The sequence below is a fragment of the Neoarius graeffei genome, chromosome 20 (assembly GCF_027579695.1).
Source record: "Neoarius graeffei isolate fNeoGra1 chromosome 20, fNeoGra1.pri, whole genome shotgun sequence".
NCBI classification, from domain to species: domain Eukaryota; kingdom Metazoa; phylum Chordata; class Actinopteri; order Siluriformes; family Ariidae; genus Neoarius; species Neoarius graeffei.
The window spans coordinates 28,387,415-28,408,206 of NC_083588.1; the positions used below are offsets into that span (position 1 = coordinate 28,387,415).

The window sequence follows — 20,792 nt, forward strand, 5'->3', positions numbered from 1 at the left end:
TTGCTCAAGTTTAGGGATAGGAATGTTAACCCATTCCTGCCTAATGTAGGATTCTAGTTACTCAACTGTCTTAGGTCTTTTTTGTCGTATCTTCTGTTTTATGATGCGCCAAATGTTTTCTATGGGTGAAAGATCTGGACTGCAGGCTGGCCAGTTCAGTACCCGGACCCTTCTTCTACGCAGCCATGATGCTGTAATTGATGCAGTATGTGGTTTGGCATTGTCCTGTTGGAAAATGCAAGGTTTTCCCTGAAAGAGACGTCGTCTGGATGGGAGCATATGTTGCTCTAGAACCTGGATATACCTTTCAGCATTGATGGTGTCTTTCCAGATGTGTAAGCTGCCCATGCCACACGCACTAATGCAACCCCATACCATCAGAGATGCAGGCTTCTGAACTGAGCGCTGATAACAACTTGGGTCGTCCTTCTCCTCTTTAGTCCGAATGACACGGCGTCCCTGATTTTCATAAAGAACTTCAAATTTTGATTCGTCTGACCACAGAACAGTTTTCCACTTTGCCACAGTCCATTTTAAATGAGCCTTGGCCCAGAGAAGACATCTGTGCTTCTGGATCATGTTTAGATATGGCTTCTTCTTTGAACTATAGAGTTTTAGCTGGCAACGGCGGATGGCACGGTGAATTGTGTTCACAGATAATGTTCTCTGGAAATATTCCTGAGCCCATTTTGTGATTTCCAATACAGAAGCATGCCGGTATGTAATGCAGTCCCGTCTAAGGGCCCGAAGATCACGGACACCCAGTATGGTTTTCTGGCCTTGACCCTTACGCAAAGAGATTCTTCCAGGTTCTCTGAATCTTTTGATGATATTATGCACTGTAGATGATGATCTGTTCAAACTCTTTGCAATTTTACACTGTCAAACTCCTTTCTGATATTGCTCCATTATTTGTCGGTGCAGAATTAGGGGGATTGGTGATCCTGTTCCCATCTTTACTTCTGAGAGCCGCTGCCACTCCAAGATGCTCTTTTTATACCCAGTCATGTTAATGACCTATTGCCAATTGACCTAATGAGTTGCAATTTGGTCTTCCAGCTGTTCCTTTTTTGTACCTTTAACTTTTCCAGCCTCTTATTGCCTCTGTCCCAACTTTTTTGAGATGTGTTGCTGTCATGAAATTTCAAAATGTCTCACTTTCGACATTTGATATGTTGTCTATGTTCTATTGTGAATACAATATCAGTTTTTGAGATTTGTAAATTATTGCATTCCATTTTTATTTACAATTTGTACTTTGTCCCAACTTTTTTGGAATCAGGGTTGTAGAAATGAACATTTTATTTACAATTATTTAATTTGTCCAATTACTTTTGAGCCCCTGAAATGAAGGGACTGTGTTAAAAAAAATGCTTTAGTTCCTCACATTTTTATGCAATCATTTTGTTCAACCCACTGAATTCAAGCTGAAAGTCTGAACTTCAACTGCATCTGAATTGTTTTGTTCACAATTCATTGTGGTAATGTACAGAACCAAAATTAGAAAAATGTTGCCTCTGTCCAAATATTTATGGACCTAACTGTATGTTCAAACTCTTTGCAATTTTACACTGTCGAACTCCTTCCTGATATTGCTCCACTATTTGTAGGCGCAGAATTAGGGGGATTGGTGATCCTGTTCCCATCTTTACTTCTGAGAGCCGCTGCCACTCCAAGATGCTCTTTTTATACCCAGTCATGTTAATGACCTATTGCCAATTGACCTAATGAGTTGCAATTTGGTCCTCCAGCTGTTCCTTTTTTGTACCTTTAACTTTTCCAGCCTCTTATTGCCCCTGTCCCAACTTTTTTGAGATGTGTTGCTGTCATGAAATTTCAAATGAGCCAATATTTGGCATGAAATTTCAAAATGTCTCACTTTCGACATTTGATATGTTGTCTATGTTCTATTGTGAATACAATATCAGTTTTTGAGATTTGTAAATTATTGCTTTCCGTTTTTATTTACAATTTGTACTTTGTCCCAACTTTTTTGGAATCGGGGTTGTAGATTCAACTTGCACAATGTTTCCTGGGCTCTATTAGCAAATGTTGCAGTTCCCACTTTTGATCACCAAGCTCAATAATAACTATCTGGAAGTAAACAAGGCACTGCCACACATCTAGAAAGGTCATTAAATCAACAAAACATTGGTTTATATCTGTCAAATAGCATTTTGGCACTCTTCTGAGAACCAAGCTGTACATGATCTCATGCATTTGTGGTACAAGACACAATGTGTGTCTGTACACAGCACCTGGCTTTGATGGCAGAGCTCCAGTACCAACAAGTGTGACTGAGTATAAGGGCATTTTCAGCATGAAGGAAAAGGCAGCCTGGCACACATCCTCCTGGTCTTCATACACACTTCACTGCACTCACAATACTAACAGCATATTAAGGGATCTTTATTGCACTATTTCCTTTTAACTATTACTGTATACACCAAAACCAAAAATTTGTGGACACCTGAGCATTACAGTGATATGTGCTTGCTCAACATCCCATTCCAGACTTAGTCCTCCTTTGCTGTTATAATAACCTCCAGTCTTCTGGGAAGGCTTTCCACTAGAATTTGGAGTGTGACTGTGGGGATTTGTGCTCATTCAGCCACAAGAGCATTAGTGAGCTCATGCACTTGATGTAGATGAGGAGCTTGAGAGGCAGTCAGGGTTCCAGCTCATTCATCCCAAAAGTGTTCAGTGGAGTCAAGGTCAGGGCTCTGTGTAGAATACTTGAATTCTTCCACTCCACGTCACACGTCTTCATGAATTTTGCTTTGTGCACAGGGACATAGTCTTGCTGGAACATGTTTGGGCCTTAATTCTAGTGAAGGAACACCTTAATGCTACGTATAAAAACACACAAAGACATTCTCGAGAATTCTGTGCTTCCATCTTTGTGGCAAGTTTAGTGAAGGCTCACGAGTGTGATCAGGTCAGGTGTTTACAAACCCATGTTATTTATTTCATTTTAGACTACCTTTTATTTCTTTATATTCTCATTTTAATTTATTTTTCTTATATTTTACAAGCATTTAAATACAAGTATGTATTCACATTCTGACAGTGCATGTTTATTTTGGATGATATTGTCTGTGTCAGAGTCTAGTTGTGCTGAAAATTAAAGTAATATTTCCTCTCTTCTAAAACTCCCCAGGGCCAAGCACCTCTGCTTGTAAAAACCTGCCAGATGAGTTGCAGTATGATTAAGATGCATTATAGGATAAAGAGGGGGGGTGTGCGCACGCATATTGTAAGAGTGTACTTTTTTTTTTTTTAATTTTACTTTCAAAAAGTTTGTTTAATGGTAGTGCAGAAAGCAGCAAAAAGCCAAAAGCATTCAGGGTTCTGTCTTGCAACACTTTGTTAAAGGATGACGTAGTAGTGCGAGTATAGTTGTGCTGATTTACTCATGGGTCACCAAAACATGACCACCTCCTAACATTCACACAGTTTTCTTCAGTAAACTTTTTATCCTGGTCAGGGTCTCAGTGGATCCTGAAACCTATCCCAGAAACCCAGTGCACGTGGCAGGAGTACAGGCCCCCCACACACACACTCATTCACACCTGGGGCAATTCAGAGTAACCAATTTGAATTTTAAGATCAAATCAAGATTAGTGGGAATATAATAAAGCTGAGCAGCTCTTACATGCAGTAGAAGAACTGATCCACAGCGAAACATCAGAAATCTGGCTAATCAAAAAGTTACAACTCCGTGGAAGATAATTTATGTTTACAGTAGGAATTCAGTGCTGAGGTCATCAACATTAAGTTCACTGAAAACTGTAGGTGTTCGTTCAGCCCTGAGGTTTTAGATACAGCATGCATTAGGGTTTAGGGATACATGATGTACTGATACTGAAACTGTGATTTAAATGACCCCATACTCTGCTGTAGGTCAGAAATTCTTCGTCATTGTAAAAAAAGTCACCAACTATACATTCAAAACTATTCACAAGAAACCAGTTGCTTCATTTTCACTCCTTTTTTTCCGCATGAAAGATAAAAAAAAAAAAAAAAAAGTCTGAATGTTGGACAAAAATCTCTGAACCTATACAGTAGTGGCACTTTGTTCACAAAACCTCAGCAACATTATATTGTGATTCATACCATGTATAAAAAAAGTAATATTACAATATAAAATTTTATATAAATATTTTAATATTTGATTAGATATTTTTTCCATATCACGTACACTACCAGTTAAAGTTCAGGAAATACAAGATTATATATTTATTTTTCATTGTCTTAAAGGTATTTTGATAAAATTTTGAAGACAGGAAATTTACGTCTGAGAAAAATGTAAATAGTGAAGTATTGTAAAAAGAATGTAAAAAGTATAAACAGTGAATAGTCTACATATAAATTTCTGAATCTAAATATATTTTAAGTAGTTAAAAAAAAGGGAAAAAAGCAGATTGGAGCTCAATTTGTGTGTGATCTTTTTTGAAAAGCCTACTGAGTGAAACTCCAACAAGAAACTGAGTGGGGGGAAATGCTGTTAGGAATTTAAAATATAAATATTTTGATCTTGTAATTTATTAGTTTTGACTTCTATAACTCCTGATGTGTTTGATAGAGTTAGTGTTATTACTATTACACATCCAGCCTTTTGACCGATAGTGTACATGGGTACAAATTGTTCCTGATGTCCTGGACACACCCATAGCAATTTTTTTTTTTTTTTTTTGCACTCAGTTACTCTGAACAGTGGGAACAGCTGGTCCTCATGCACAGCCACATTACAAAAATAAAACAGAGGCATTCTTCCAGGCATTCATTCCTGTGTACCCAGTGAATTGAAACCTACACCCTGGTTTCTCAAAAACCATCTTATGCATAAACAAAGCAATGAAACAGCCCTAACCATCTGAGCTCAAGTGTAAAAGCATGAATTTTAGAATGTTTGTCTCCTTTCTAACTAGCAATGAACAGGAATTTCAGAGATTGCTTTATCAAAGCATCTCAACTCAATAGATAGCAGAGTTCAAACAATGTTCTTTCAGTCCCTTCTTCCTTCTTATCAGATGGAAGGGAAAAAGAAATACATTTTTTTCCCTTTGTAGTGTTTGAATGATATCTGAGCTGAATCAAATTTCTGTTGAATGATGTAATAATTCATTCTACAAAGGAAGTGAATCCATCCATCCATTCATTCAACTCCTGACCTGCCTGTCTCTTTTCCTGAGAAGAGAAATGTTGACTGCAGAAGCTCTGTGAAATTGGGTTAGATGTGACATAATTACATGTGGCTGACTGCTGCACTGAAAATCAACTCCCAGTCATATGAACCAGGCTGTCAGGAAGTGTAAGAACAAAATTTGTCTTTTGTTCTTTATGAAACCCTGCGGCTCGCAGTCACCTGAGGTCAGTGTAATGATTATTATCATAATGAACTATTGATAAAGGCATCAGACGGACGAGAGTGCTGAATTAAAGCATCTCCTGGTTAACATAAATATCAAACAATATCACGTTTATTGGTGTGAAGATAATGAGACAGGCAATAACATCAAAGATTAGAGTTTGGAGAACAGCCAAATGATTCTTCTTGGGAAACAAAATTACAGTGGCTTGATTTTATGATTAAAGGGAATTGCCTTTTTCTGCAGTACCACTCTGTGCCTGGGGCAAAAACACGATAGAACACTGCCACCTAGTGATCACATTTTTTTTAATCACTGTACAATGTTTTAAAATGCTTTTTTCCTTCATGAATTCATCCATTCATGTTCATTAACCTCTGTACCCTGATCGAGCCAGAATCTATCCCATTTGACAGGGTTCCCACTCTGAGTCAAATGTCAAATTTGCTGACTTAAAAAAAGCTAAATTAACATATAAGCTATAATGAAACAGCACAAAGGAAACAGCACAAAGGTGGCCTGTTTTTTCCATAAAAAACAGGCCGCCTTTGTGCTGAGCAGACAAAAACCAGCCACAGTATTTTAAACTCATCAATTTGCGGGCTTTATCTACTAGTTCACAGATGTTTTCAGTACAAAACGTAGTTTTCACTGCTAAAACAGTAAAATAAAGAAAAATACTCCATGGAAAATACCACATTTTGATAAATGACAACTAAAATTTTCACATGCTAAAACAAAATTCTCTGATAATCCATACCGACTTGGCATTAAAAAAAATCGAATTCTCTGACTTTTCATATCTGGAATATATTTTTTAAAATTACATGATATTCCAGAAATTCCATGGCCTGTGGGAACCCTGAATGAGTACAAGTCAGGAATACACCCTGGATGTGATGTCTGTCCATAGTACACACTTGTTCTATCTTGGGGGCAATCTGAAGTAGGCAAGCCATCTAGATGTGATTGGGAGGTGGAAGGAAAAACTGAGAATCCAGACACAGAAACCATAATGCAAGTTTAGATGATTGCAGGACGCAGTGTTTTGTGTTTAGATTTTATTTTGTAATTTTACTAAAAATGGCTGAGCTCACACACACACACACACACACACACACACACACACACACACACACACACACACACACCTGTGAGGCCAAGGGTACACTTTCAACAAGAACAAAAAGGGGGGAAAAAAAGAGAAAAAAGGGGGGGGGGAATGACACTTGGCTAATAATTTGCTACACACATTTACTGTATATAAAATGCAGAAAGATACTCACTATACACTGAAGTATATACATCCTTGATAAATAAACAAATACTGCTCAGATGTATGACTTTGCTCAGAGAATGGAAATTGCTAGCTTGGTAAAATCGTAAATAAAGGAAACAGAAAGGAAAGAGTAAAGTTAAAGCATGCACAGGTGAAAAGGTTCATTCTGTGGTCAGTAACATATTTCGAGCACACATTACTTCAGACATGAGAGCTCAATAAAGGTGCAGCAAGTCCTGTCTGTAATGGCATCAAATTAACTTGGGGCTCATCCCTAACCTTAGGTTTGATAATTTGCAAATTTAAGTATTAGGTAGTTTTAGAGTTTGGGATCCACACTTTGTGTGACATTTCAGTACAAATGACACAGTTAGCATTCACAAAGAAGCCCAAAAGAGTACAAGTGCTATTTCTAGAACAGTTCAGCCTTTTAGCATACAGGAAACTGGATGTCACCCACCCACCCACCCACTACATCAGAATTCCTAGCTTGACAAACACCATATAGCCAAAAGTATGTGGACACCATTGCATCTTTACATGTTTGTTGAACACTGAATTCCAAGCCCATGGACATTCATTTCCAATTGATCTCCCCTTTGATATAACAGCCTTCTCTCTCTCCTCTGAACTTGAATCATGGATGTGGGGATTTATGCCTATTCCAGATAAAAGAGCAAGGGCACTAATGTTGAGCAAGAAGATGTGGTGCTTAGTCTGTGTAGCTAGGAGCATAGTCATGCTGGAAAGCGGTTTAGACTAATTCCAGTGAAGGGAAAGCTTAATGATACAGCATACAAAGACATTCTAGACAACTGTGCCCTTCTAACTTTGTGGCAACAGTTTGGGAAAGGCCCACATATGGACGTGATGTGCGTGTCTGCATACTTTTGGCCAGATAGTGTACGAGTAAATCCCCACATCCTACACTGTGCACACACTTCCATTTGTCATGTGGTGCTTTACAATGACATTTACCAAATCGAAAAGAGAAGAAAGAGAATATACAGAGGATATAGAAATGTAAAAAATACACTTATTGCCTGTACTTAGCAAAAAAGCATAAAAGAAGGTCTTTCCTGCTTTGAAATCAAGAGGAGGCCTTTTTTTGGTAACCCACATTGTCAGACCTGCTGATTAAATGAGAACGTGTGTGTGTGTGAGAGAGAGAGAGAGAGAGAGAGAGAGAGAGAGAGAGAGAGAGAGAGGTTTAAAGGAGATGCACAGAACCTTCATTTTTAAATACATATCTGAGTGGACAGTATCTCCATCCTTGACTCTTGTATGCTGCGTAAATGGGAATTAAAAAAAAAAATCCATACATTTTTGAGAGTTAAAATCGACCGCAAAATTGGCACTCGAGATGTCCCCTGCTGAGCCAGCCAGCCGAGTGTGTGACGTCACAGCAGGAACCGGTTTTAAGGCTGAGGCCTTTTACAGCTATAGACCAAAGTCATATAAATAAAAATTTATGGTGACTGTAAGAAATACAGTTACCGACTTGCTCAACTAAGACTGATTTGACTTCATTGATTGTGGGTTGACGCTCATTAAAACAGGATAGGTGTTATAACTTATACAACATACATGTGCATGCATGCATTTTCACTGATAAAAAGTAAAAGGCTAATTAAATAAATCAGATGAACTGAGACGATCACATTCTGAAGCAAATTAAATAATCTTATACCAGTAACTTAAACACACAATACAAGTTACATGTATTAATCAAAATGCAGGTAAACGACGAGTGTTGTTCTGTATCCAAATGAGAGTCGCAGCTTACCTGTCTGTGTTCTCGCTTCTTGAAGGCCGATCTTGTGGCCAATTGTTTTGAAACAATCTGACTTTTCAGTTGTTCATTCAGTTCTCCATTCATTCACTTCTTCCACATAAGGGCGAGATATTGCTGCTGAGGCAAGCATATCCAGAGGAGAAATCAGATGGCTGGTCCACTCATTCTCCATTTTCTCCATACTGAATACTCCACCATTACTGCTAGGTTCAGGCAATTACAAAAACCTGGGACGTTACCAGTTTTAGCAACAACTGTGGGAAGGTCGCTGCCCGAGCGATAATATGTCATGTCCCATCCCTTTCCAGGTTTTAGCAACAACCTTTGATTCACGCTCCGGGAGAACTGGTGCAACTGAACTTACTTTCCTTTACTTGTAGTTTTCTTTTCTTCTTGGTACTGCACCCTCTTTCAATACGGGCTTATAGTCAATGCTCCTCAACAGATCAGAGGTCTCGTATGAGTCTTCAGTAAAATGTGCAGAGCAGAGGAGAGACCACTTCGAAGGTGCCCAATGTGCCCATGAACTTCTCGCAAAACATGTCCAGATCTTTGCAGTTTGAACATTCTTGGGCTACAAATGTAACGCAAATCCACCTTCTGTCATGTTGCTGCACCCGCTAGCAACACATCTACGTGGCATGGCGATAAATTAGCTTGAAGTTGCAGTCAGCTCTGTGTTTTAGTATAGCGGAAATGGCGAGGAGACCGATAGCCTTCCTGTGGTGACGTCACAGATGTCGTCGAGGTCATTCACTCAGACAGCTACCTATATGAATCATTTTAATCGTAAAAATTACTATATTAGATTTATTGTTAATGCTTAAAACTATTCCTATGCCATTCTTGAGGTTTCAAGGCATTTATAAACAAAAAGTGAGGCCATGGTTCTGTGCATCTCCTTTAAGAAAGAGATCAGAATAGACAGAAACTAGATAGAATTAAGGTAGAGAAAGTGTGCATTTTGGTTTAGCATTAGGACTGAGATTAATTCTTTGGGAATTTTCATGAGAAGAACCCAAAGCACAATGACCACCTCTCTCACACACACAACCCCCCCCCCAAGATGCAGGAGAGGTGAGGGACATTTAAACAGGAAGAGAAGCAGAGGCACAGTTCCTGCTGGACACTACAGAGCCTGTAGTCATGGCTTTTTCCAATCTCCAATGTCCTATTTAGTCCTCAAACCCCATTCTCGTCCTAGTACAGACACTATATTATTGAAAGAGGATAAGCAGTGGGAAGGAGACCAGTCTCATCCTCCCACTGCAAGTATCAGTTCTCTCCACTAGAGAGAGAGCACTCACACAGCCCTGAATCGCCCTGAGCAGATTTAGTGCCTCTTCATAGAGGAAACTTTCTTCTTCCTAGCAGCCAGCATCTCGTAGAATGGGTCCCGGCTGATCGCCGCCCTGAGAAGGAGAAAATGGAAAATATCACACAGGGATCTAATATACCATAACACTGGTGAATTTTTGAATCCCGTTGAGCATCAGGTGTTAATTTTGTAATTCAAATCACAGGTTTATTATTGTATAGTAATGACCAATGACTGTCAAGTTTATTTATATAGCGCTTTTAACAATAAACATTGTCACAAAGCAGCTTTACAGAATTTGAACGACTTAAAAACATGACAATTTTTCCCTAATCTATCCCCAATGAGCAAGCCTGTAGCGACAGTGGCAAGGAAAAACTCCCTCAGATGACATGAGGAAGAAACCTTGAGAGGAACCCATCCTCATTTGGGCAACAACAGACAACATGACTATAACATGAACAGTTTTAACATGAAGTCAGTTTCATTGATGTTATAACTCATTGATGGAAACTTGAGTGCAAAACTGTTCATGACAACTGCAGTCCTAAAGCCATAAAAGCATGACTAAGTGTCCAGAGCATCCTCCAGGTGTGACTTTCAAGTGTCCACATGGAGCAATGCGATGAGACTCCAACCAGACACAGGGCACCAGGATGGATCAGGCAGGTCCAAGGAGCAGAAGAGGTCAGCATCTCGATCCCAGGATTGACATGTAATTCAGAGGGACAGATATTTGGGGGGGGGGACAGGACACACACAGAAAATACAGGTTGTTAGGTATGCCCAATGTCACCTGAATAAGTAGGAACAGTATACATATTGCACTGAGTACAAGTACTCTGGCAACTAACTACGACAGCATAACTAAAAGGGGAGAGCCAGAAGGTAACACAGGCATGAGGGAGCCCCGGGACATAAAGCAGCCAGCCACTACACCGTCAACAAACTCGAGTGAGCAAGCGAGTGGGGGACTGACAGCATCTATACATCCCAGTTGACCAAAACACTATGTCTGACGACTTTCCAGATCTACTCCTTTACCTCATAAACACCATTAACACAAGGCTTGACTAAACAGATATGTTTTCAGCCTAGACTTAAACGCTGAGACTGTCTGATTCCCAAACACTACTTGGAAGGCTGTTCCATAACTGTGGGGTTTTGTAAGAAAAGGCTCTGCCCCCTGATGTAGCCTTCACTATACGAGGTACCAGCAGATAGCCTGCATCTTTTGATCTAAGTAGGCGTGGCGGGTCATAGAAGACCAGAAGTTCACTCAGGTACTGTGGTGCAAGATCATTCAGTGCTTTAAAAGGTCAATAGTAGTATTTTATAATCGATATGAAATTTGATTGGGAGCCAATGCAGTGTGGATAAGACAGGGGTGATGTGGTCATATTTTATAGTTCTAGTAAGGACTCTTGCTGCTGCATTTTGAACTAACTGGAGCTTGTTTATGCACTTATTGAAACATCTAGACAGTAAGGCATTACAATAATCCAACCTGGAGGTAACGAAAGCATGAACTAATTTTTCCGTGTCATGTCGTGACATGAAATTTCTTATCTTAGCAATATTTCTGAGATGAAAGAAAGCTATCCGGGTAAATGTTATCAATGTGAATTTTGAATTAAAGACTGGGGTCAATAATCACTCAGAGGTATTTTACTGCTGCACGTGAAGAAACAGAAAGGCCATCCAGAGTTACTGTGTAATCAGAAAACTTACTTCTAACTGCACTGTAAAAATTATGTACAGCATGGCTCCATGCCCTTCCGTTCTATACAAAAGAACATTCTTATGCCATGTCAAATTTGTAGCTACAGTCTGCACAGTAAAGATCCAGCGCGTCACCAAGGCTGTCAATAATTCATTCCCAAGGGCATCGACGTTTTCTTACAACATGGTGCAAGACTAACTGTTCGAATTAGATACTGTAGATGGAAAGACAGTTTAGATGAGAAAAGTGACATGGAAAAAAGGTTATTTTGTAATTGAAACATAGGGATGGGTGGTGCCACACACACACACACACCGCCCTCCACAATTATTGGCACCCCTGGTTAAGATGTGTTAAAAGCCTTAAAATAAATTAAATTTTTATTGTAGAAGCATAATCTCACGCTGAAAATTGTAGAAAAATGTAACCTTTAACTCAAGTGAATTAAAAATAATAAAAATAAATCCCTAAGAAATAATTATTTTTCATAAAAATCACCTGTTCCACAATTATTGGCACCCATAATTCCTAGAAAATAAATGTAATTTAAGCATTTGTCATTTCTACTGTAGTTTATGAAATTGATCAGAGTATCTAGGAACCTTTAATTAGTAATTCATCACATCCTGTTTCCCTAGGGTATCTAGGAGTTTCCCTAGAGTATCTAGGAACCTTTAATTAGTAATTCATCACATCCTGTTTCCCTAGGGTACAAATATGATGTGACACAGAGGCCCATTTCTCTTATCCACTCTTTAACATGGGAAAGACAAGAGAACACACCATTCAAGTAAGGCAGATGTGTGTCGACCTTCATAAGTCAGGCAATGGCTACAAGAAGATAGCCACTCACTTACACCTGCCCATATCTACACTCAGAGGAATCATCAAGAAGTTTTAAACAACTGGAACAGTGGCAAACAAGCCTGGACAGTGCATCCTTATGCAAGTTTATCTTGCCACCATGCACAGTGAGGAGGATGGTAAGAGAAGTAAAAAGTTCTCCAAAGCTCACTGTTAGAGAATTGCATCAAAGAGTAGCATCTTGGGGTCACAAAGTCTCCATAACAACCATCAGGTGCTATCTACATGCAAACAAGCTGTTTGGGAGGCATGCACAGAAAAAGCCTTTTCTCACAAGCATAAACGTAAATGTCTGGAGTTTGCTAAGTGGTACTGGGACCGTGTGCTTTGGTCAGATGAGACCAAGATAGAGCTTTTTGGCAACAAACACTAATGCATCACAAAAGATGAGTATGCGGAAAAGTACCTCATGCCCACTGTGAAGTATGGGGGAGGATCGGTGATGCCGTGGGCCTGTTTCTCTTCCAAAGGCCCCGGGAACCTTGTGAGGGTGCATGGCATCATGAACTCTTTGAAATACCAGGACATTTTAAATCAAAATCTGGTGGCCTCTGCCCGAAAGCTGAAGATGGGTCATCACTGGGTCTTTCAGAAAGATAATGACCCTAAACATGTGGCCAAATCTACACAAAAATGGTTCAAAAGACACAAAATCAAGCTCCTCCCATGGCCATCTCAGTCCCCAGACCTCAACACAATTGAAAACCTGTGGGGTGAGCTGAAGAGGAGAGTGCACAGGAGAGGACCCAGGACTCTGGATGATTTAGAGAGATTGTGCAAAAAGGAATGGTCGAATATCCCTTTCTTTGTATTCTCCCATCATGTGAAATGTTACAGGAGAATATTAAGTGCTGTCTTGTTGGCAAAAGGAAGTTGGACAAAGTATTAACATCAGGGGTGCCAATAATTGTGGCACACATGATTTCATGTAAAATAATAATTTCTTAATGTTCAGGGATGAGAGTGGATCCTGATGAAAAAAGCAGAAAATCTGTAAAATGTCCTGAGGGCGCCGAAGGCGCCTGAAGTAATAAGGGGGGGTCCAGGGGGACACTCCCTGTGAAATTTTTTTCAAAATGAGACCTTACACACCCCATTTCCTGCAATCTGAGCTGTAGTTAATTAAAACACCTGATACCTATTTTCATACTTATTGAAATAAAAACACTATTATATAGAACAATATGTATCAAAATCAATGTGTATTGCATTAATTCAAAATAATATGTACATTTTATGGGGACTGGTTATTACTCATTGTCAACATCACTTGTTTTTCGAAAAAACGTCCATTAAAATTCAGTTATTTACAGTTCCATTAATAATTCAAATTTTAAAATATTCAATATATTGAATTAAATAAAAACATTTATATATCTTATCAAGACTGACCTTTTCCTAACGTCCACATTACTTGTATATGATTTCTTCACAATGTCTATTTAAACTTTAAAGTTATACAGTTATCAACACTGTCAGCTATAATTCAAGTTATCATATATTCAATGTATTGAATCAAACAAATGCATATTTTATGGGGACTGTCTTTATCTTATTGTCCACATCACTTGTATGTTTTCTTCAAAAGGAAGAGCACATGTCTATTCACACTTTTTACAGTTAAAAGTTGTTTACAGTTCCCAGTTATTTTTTAAACAAATTTTCATTAGATCATTGAGAATAATTCTTCAGCTTCTTGGCCAAAGCCAAAAGCTCATTAGTCCTCTCTTTTTTCCTTTTCCTTTCATTAGCCAGCTCCTCCTGTGTTTTTACATGCTCTAACCTAGCTCTCTTCTGCTCTCTCACACTCCCCTCTTGCTTTGCTAAACTTTTTTTATACCAGCATCAATTTCACGTACCTTCGCTTCATCTTGCTTGTCAATAGTATTCGGCATCTTGAGAAAACATGCCAATTAGAAGAGCGTATTTTTGATATGCAGCTCACGAACATGTGTCAGTTTTGATAAAAGAAAACGGATGTGGGTATCTTTGTAAAAACTGTTCTTATTGGCTATTATGGTCTCGACATCGATGTTTTGACCAATAACAATGTAGATAACACGAATTTTACATCACATTCAACGAGACGAAAGATGGCGACTTACAAATAATGTGTAAACATCGTTGAAGTTTGAACAACATGAAAGAACATACCCCAACCCCCCCCTCAATTAATTAAAAAAATTCTTAATGGATTTGGCAAAATATAAAAAGGTTGTTTTTTACTCAGAAAAAGCGGAAATCCGTCAAAAAGCGGAAAACTCATCCCTGAATGTGGGATTTTTTTTCCCACTGAATAAATGCACTTGAATTAAAGGTTGGATTTTTCTCTTTTTTTTGCATTATTGTCCTATATTATTTAACAAAAAAAATTATTAAAAGCCTAACAACATACCTTAACGAGGGGTGTCAATAATTGTGGAGGGCGCTCACACAAAATAAATGTCTCATCTCATCTCATTATCTGTAGCCGCTTTATCCTTCTACAGGGTCGCAGGCAAGCTGAAGCCTATCTCAGCTGACTACGGGCGAAAGGCGGGGTACACCCTGGACAAGTTGCCAGGTCATCACAGGGCTGACACAGACAACCATTCACACTCACACCTACGGTCAATTTAGAGTCACCAGTTAACCTAACCTGCATGTCTTTGGACTGTGGGGGAAACCGGAGCACCCGGAGGAAACCCACGCGGACACGGTGGTGTAGTGGTTAGCGCTGTCGCCTCACAGCAAGAAGGTCCGGGTTCGAGCCCCGTGGCCGGCGAGGGCCTTTCTGTGTGGAGTTTGCATGTTCTCCCCGTGTCCGCGTGGGTTTCCTCCGGGTGCTCCGGTTTCCCCCACAGTCTAAAAACAAAATAAATGTGTGTGTGTGTATATATATATATATATATATATATACACACACACATACATACACACACACACACACACCGGTATATATATATATATATATATATATATATATATATATATATATATACACACACACACACAGTGCTCAGCGTAAATGAGTACACCCCCTTTGAAAAGTAACCTTTTAAGCAATATCTCCGTGAACACAAACAATTTCCAAAATGTTGACAAGACAAAGTTTAATATAACATCTGTTTAACTTATAACGTGAAAATAAGGTTAATAATATAACTTAGATTACACATTTTTCAATTTTACTCAAATTAGGGTGGTGCAAAAATGAGTACACCCCACAACAAAAACTACTACATCTAGTACTTTGTATGGCCTCCATGATTTTTAATGACAGCACCAAGTCTTCTAGGCATGGAATGAACAAGTTTGCGACATTTTGCAACATCAATCTTTTTCCATTCTTCAACAATGACCTCTTTTAGTGACTGGATGCTGGATGGAGAGTGATACTCAACTTCTCTTCAGAATTCCCCAAAGAAAATAATTTCTTTACGCCACAAAGGTGAAGGCAACAAGAAGATCAGCAAAGCTTTACTTATCAGTCAGAATACTGTAGCAAAAGTGGTACAAAAATTTAAGAAAGATGGAACTGCAACCATCTCACAGAGACGTCCAGGTCATCCACGGAAGTTAACAGCTCGACAGGAGTGTCTTCTGATGAGAAGGGTTGAAGAAAATCGGCGTGCAAGTTCACTGCAGTTATCTAAAGAAGTAGAAAGCCGAACTGAGGTGACTATTTCCCGTGACACAATAGGGTGTACACTGCAGAGGAATGGCATGCATGGATGCCGTCTACGAAAGAAGCCTCTCCTAAAGCCCAGGCACAAAAAAGCCTGCCTAGAGTTTGCCAGGGCCCATGCTGACAAAGATGAAGACTACTGGGACTCTATACTCTGGAGTGATCAGACCAAGATAAATGTTTTTGGAACTGATGGCTTCAAAACTGTATGGCGTTGCAAAGGTGAGGAATACAAAGAAAAATGTATGGTGCCTACAGTGAAACCTGGTGGTGGCAGTGTCCTTATGTGGGGCTGCATGAGTGCTGCTGGTGTCGGGGAGCTGCATTTCATTAATGGCATCATGAATTCACAGATGTATTGCTCTATACTGAAAGAGAAGATGCTACCATCACTCCGTGCCCTTGGTTGTCATGCACTTTTCCAACATGATAATGATCCTAAACACACATCTAAGGCCACTGTTGGATTTCTGAAGAAGAACAGGGTGAAAGTGATTTAGCGGCCAAGTATGGCTCCTGATCTGAACCCAATTGAACACCTATGGGGAATTCTGAAAACACAAGTTGAGCATCACTCTCCATCCAGCATTCAGTCACTAATGGCCCTTTTCCACTACCCTTTTTCAGCTCACTTTAGCCCGACACGGCTCGCGTTTCGACTACCAAAAAACAGCACGACTCAGCTCGCTTCAGCCCTGCTTAGCCCCTAAAACTCGCACCGTTTTGGAGTAGGACTGAAGCGAGCCAAACCGTGCCGAGTGAGGCTGGGGGCGTGAGCAGACACTCCCCTGTGCACTGATTGGTGAGGAGGAGTGTCCTCACATGCCCACACACGCCCCGCGAGCACGCTGGGATATGTAAACACCGTAAACCCGGAAGGAGAAGAATTACGAATTACGAGAATTATGAAGCCTTATGCGCCTCGCCTCATCTATACGCTCTTGCCAGTATCTGTTGGCGTTGTCGGTGACAACAAGCCACAGCACCAAGACCAAGCTCCATGTACTCCATGTTTATTGTTTACTATCCGGGTCGTGAGACTACCACTTAAAAGCTCACTGATGTCACTGTTTGCGCTGCTTAACGACATCACGTGACGTCCACCCACTTTCGCTAACTCCACCCAATGTGTCCACCCACTTCCAGCCAGCACGGTTCAGCGCGGTTGTAGTCGAAATGCAACTCCAACAGCCCCACTCAGCTCGACTCAGCCCAATTCAGCACGGCACGGCTCAGCCCGACTCAGCCGCGTTTGTAGTGGAAAAGCGGCATAAAAGAGGTCATTGTTGAAGAATGGAAAAAGATTGATGTTGCAAAATGTCGCCAACTTGTTCATTCCATGCCTAGAAGACTTGGTGCTGTCATTAAAAATCATGGAGGCCTTACAAAGTACTAGATGTAGTAGTTTTTGTTGTGGGGTGTACTCATTTTTGCACCACCCTAATTTGAGTAAAACTGAAAAAATGTGTAATCTAAGTTATATTATTAACCTTACTTTCACGTTATAAGTTAAACAGATGTTATATTAAACTTTGTCTGGTCAACATTTTGGAAATTGTTTGTGTTCATTGATATTTTGTTTAAAATGTTACTTTTCAAAGGGGGTGTACTCATTTACGCTGAGCACTGTATATATATATATATATATATAAATAATACTATCAGCCGGATAGTACAGTGGTAATGCTCACTGACTACGACGCGGGAGATCGGGGTTCGAATCCTGGTCGGGGCAAAACATCATCCAGTAAGGGTCCTTAGGCAAGACCCCTCATGATATATCAGCCTACCTCAGGAATGAGTGAAGACATAACTGATAGAGTCATACCGGCTCAGACGTCGCCCGGGTCAACAAGGTCTGCGTCAGTTGCTAGGGAACCAGGGCAAACTGATGAGAAATGGACAAGACATCGATGGACGAGGACAGAAAATACGGATTTGCTGGAATGCTACTATACAAGCAATCCCAGAGAGAGGATACATGCAGCGAATGTGGGACCATTGGATACTTCGAAACCCACAATCAAGGCTAACAAAGAAACAGCTATTAGCCCAGTGTTCCAACATCCGTAATCGAAATCTACCATCACAACTAGAGATTAATGAAATACAACAACGATGCTACGGCAAGGGGGAGCCAGGAAGACAGGTCAGCGGGGAGATGTCATCATCATCCCCACAACCAGAGATTGGGTACCAGGCCCCAACAGCTAATAGCCTCAACACAAGAGCTGCTGACCTGAGAAGGAAGATCGTGACCCAACTGGAAACCTGGAGCCCCCGACCAATACCGAAGCTGAGTTGCCAAGTACCTACTAGTAGATGTGAATGCTGCTCTGAAGACAATCTCCACAAGAACCATCACTGAGAGCAACAAGCTGATACACAGTACAGCAACAGTAATCATGGAGATGCTTGGACACAAGGTGGGGTCTGGCCACCCGGTTGAAGAATAAACAAGCTGTTCTCCACTGAACCAGCCAAGGTGTACTCTCAGTGGCAGGGGAACAACAACCGGTCAGACCCACCAAGAGCTGAGGTGGAAAAATACACTGCTGGACAGCACCAGGCCCCGATATGATCCATACGTACTGGCTGAAGAAGCTAACTGCACTCCATGAATGCCTAGCAGCACAGATGAACCAGCTGCTGAGGGATGAGACCCACCCAGAATGGCTAACCCAAGGCAGGACAGTCCTAATCATGAAGGACCCCCAGAAGGGACCCATCCCATCCAACTACCGGCCAATTACCTGTCTCTGCACAACATGGAAGGCCCTGTCAGGCATCATTCTGGCAAAAATGAGTAAGCATGTGGCTCAATACATGAGCGAGGCACAGAAAGGGATTGGCAGTAACACCAGAGGAGCCAAGCACCAGCTACTGGTCGATAGAACAGTCACCCGAGACTGTAAGAAGAGACAGGCCAACCTGTGCACTGCCTGGATTGACTACAAGAAAGCCTACAACTCAATGCCACACACATGGATACTGGAATGTCTGGAACTGTATAAGATCAACCTTCATCCAGAACCCAATGGAAATGTGGAAGACAACCCTAGAGGCCAACTCAAAACCCATTGCCCAAGTCAACATCAAGTGCGGCATATACCAAGGAGATGCGCTATCACCACTGCTGTTCTGCATAGGCCTGAACCCCCTCAGTCAGATCATCACGAAGAGCGGCTACGGGTACCGATTCCGTAGTGGGGCAACAATCAGCCACCTGCTCTACATGGATGACATCAAGCTGTATGCCAGGAATGAGCGAGAAATAGACTCGCTGATCCACACCACCCAGATCTACAGCGATGACATAGGGATGTCATTCGGATTGGACAAGTGTGGCCGGATGGTCTCAAAGAGAGGCAAGATGGTCCGGACTGAGGGGATTGACCTACCAGAGGGCAACATAGGTGATATCCAAGACAGCTACAAGTACCTTGGCATCCCACAGGCTAATGGAAACCATGAAGAGGCCACAAGGAAGTCAACCACAGCCAAATACCTCCAGAGAGTAAGGCTGGTCCTGAAAAGTCAGCTGAATGGTAAGAACAAGGGCCGAGCCATCAACATGTACGCACTACCAGTCATCAGATACCCCGCTGGTATCATAAACTGGCCAAAGGAGGAGATAGAAGCCACAGATATCAAGACTAGAAAGCTCCTCACCATGCATGGAGGGTTCCACCCCAAGTCCAGCACCCAGAGACTATACACTAAGCGGAAAGAGGGAAGCCGAGGGCTAGTGAGCGTCAAGACCACGGTCCAGGATGAAACATCGAAAATCCGAGAATACATCAGAAAGATGGCCCCAAAAGATGAACTGCTAAGTGAATGTCTCAGGCAGCAGAACCCTGATGAGAGCGCAGAGGAGGAGGAGGAGGAGGAACAGACAACCTGGAGGGACAAACCCCTACATGGTATGTACCACCGTCAGATAGAGGAAGTGGCTGATATCAAGAAATCCTACCAGTGGCTGGATAATGCAGGACTGACAGACAGCACAGAGGCACTAATCATGGCAGCACAAGAACAGGCCATAAGCACAAGAGCCATAGAGGCCAGGATCTACCAGAATAGATCAGACCCAAGATGCAAACTGTGCAAAGAAGCCCCTGAAACAGTCCAGCACATAGTAGCAGGGTGTAAGATGCTAGCTGGATCAGCATACATGGAGAGGCACAACCAAGTGGCTGGGATAGTATACAGGAACATCTGCAACCAGTATGGAATAGAAGTACCCAAGTCACAATGGGCCATACCACAGAAGGTGGCTGAGAACAACAGGGCCAAGGTTCTGTGGGACTTCAGCTTCCAGACTGACAAACAGATCCTGGCTAACCAACTGGACATAGTGGTGGTGGACAAAGAGCAGAAGAGGGTGGTGGTGATAGATGTGGCGATCCCAGCTGACGCCAACATCAGGAAGAAGGAACATGAGAAACTTGAGAAGTATCAAGGGTTGAAAGAGCAGCTGGAACGGATGTGGAAGGTCAAGGGCTGCGTGGTCCCCGTGGTAGTGGGGGCACTTGGGGCAGTAACCCCCAAACTGGGAGAGTGGCTCCAGCAAATCGCAGGAACAACATCTGAAGCCTCAGTCTAGAAGAGCGCAGTACTAGGAACATCGAAGATACTGCGCAGAACCCTCAAACTCCCAGGCCTCTGGTAGAGGACCCGAGCTTGAGGATGACATGGATACCACCCCCCCCACCGGGGGTGAGAAGGAGATTTTATATATATATACACACACACACACACACACATCTCAAAA

At 41.3% G+C, this 20,792-nt stretch overlaps 1 protein-coding gene across 3 annotated transcripts in view; it reads right to left on the reverse strand.

Moving 5' to 3' along the window:
- Positions 1–6,418: 6,418 nt before the first annotated feature.
- The window catches only part of cyth1a (cytohesin 1a), a 200,101-nt gene continuing 185,727 nt past the window's right edge, over positions 6,419–20,792 (reverse strand). For all 3 annotated transcript variants that reach the window (XM_060901458.1, XM_060901459.1, XM_060901460.1), the window contains one exon: positions 6,419–9,858. In XM_060901458.1, the coding sequence (XP_060757441.1) occupies positions 9,780–9,858 (79 nt within the window). In that variant the 3' untranslated portion in view covers positions 6,419–9,779. The remainder of the gene's footprint in view (positions 9,859–20,792) is intronic.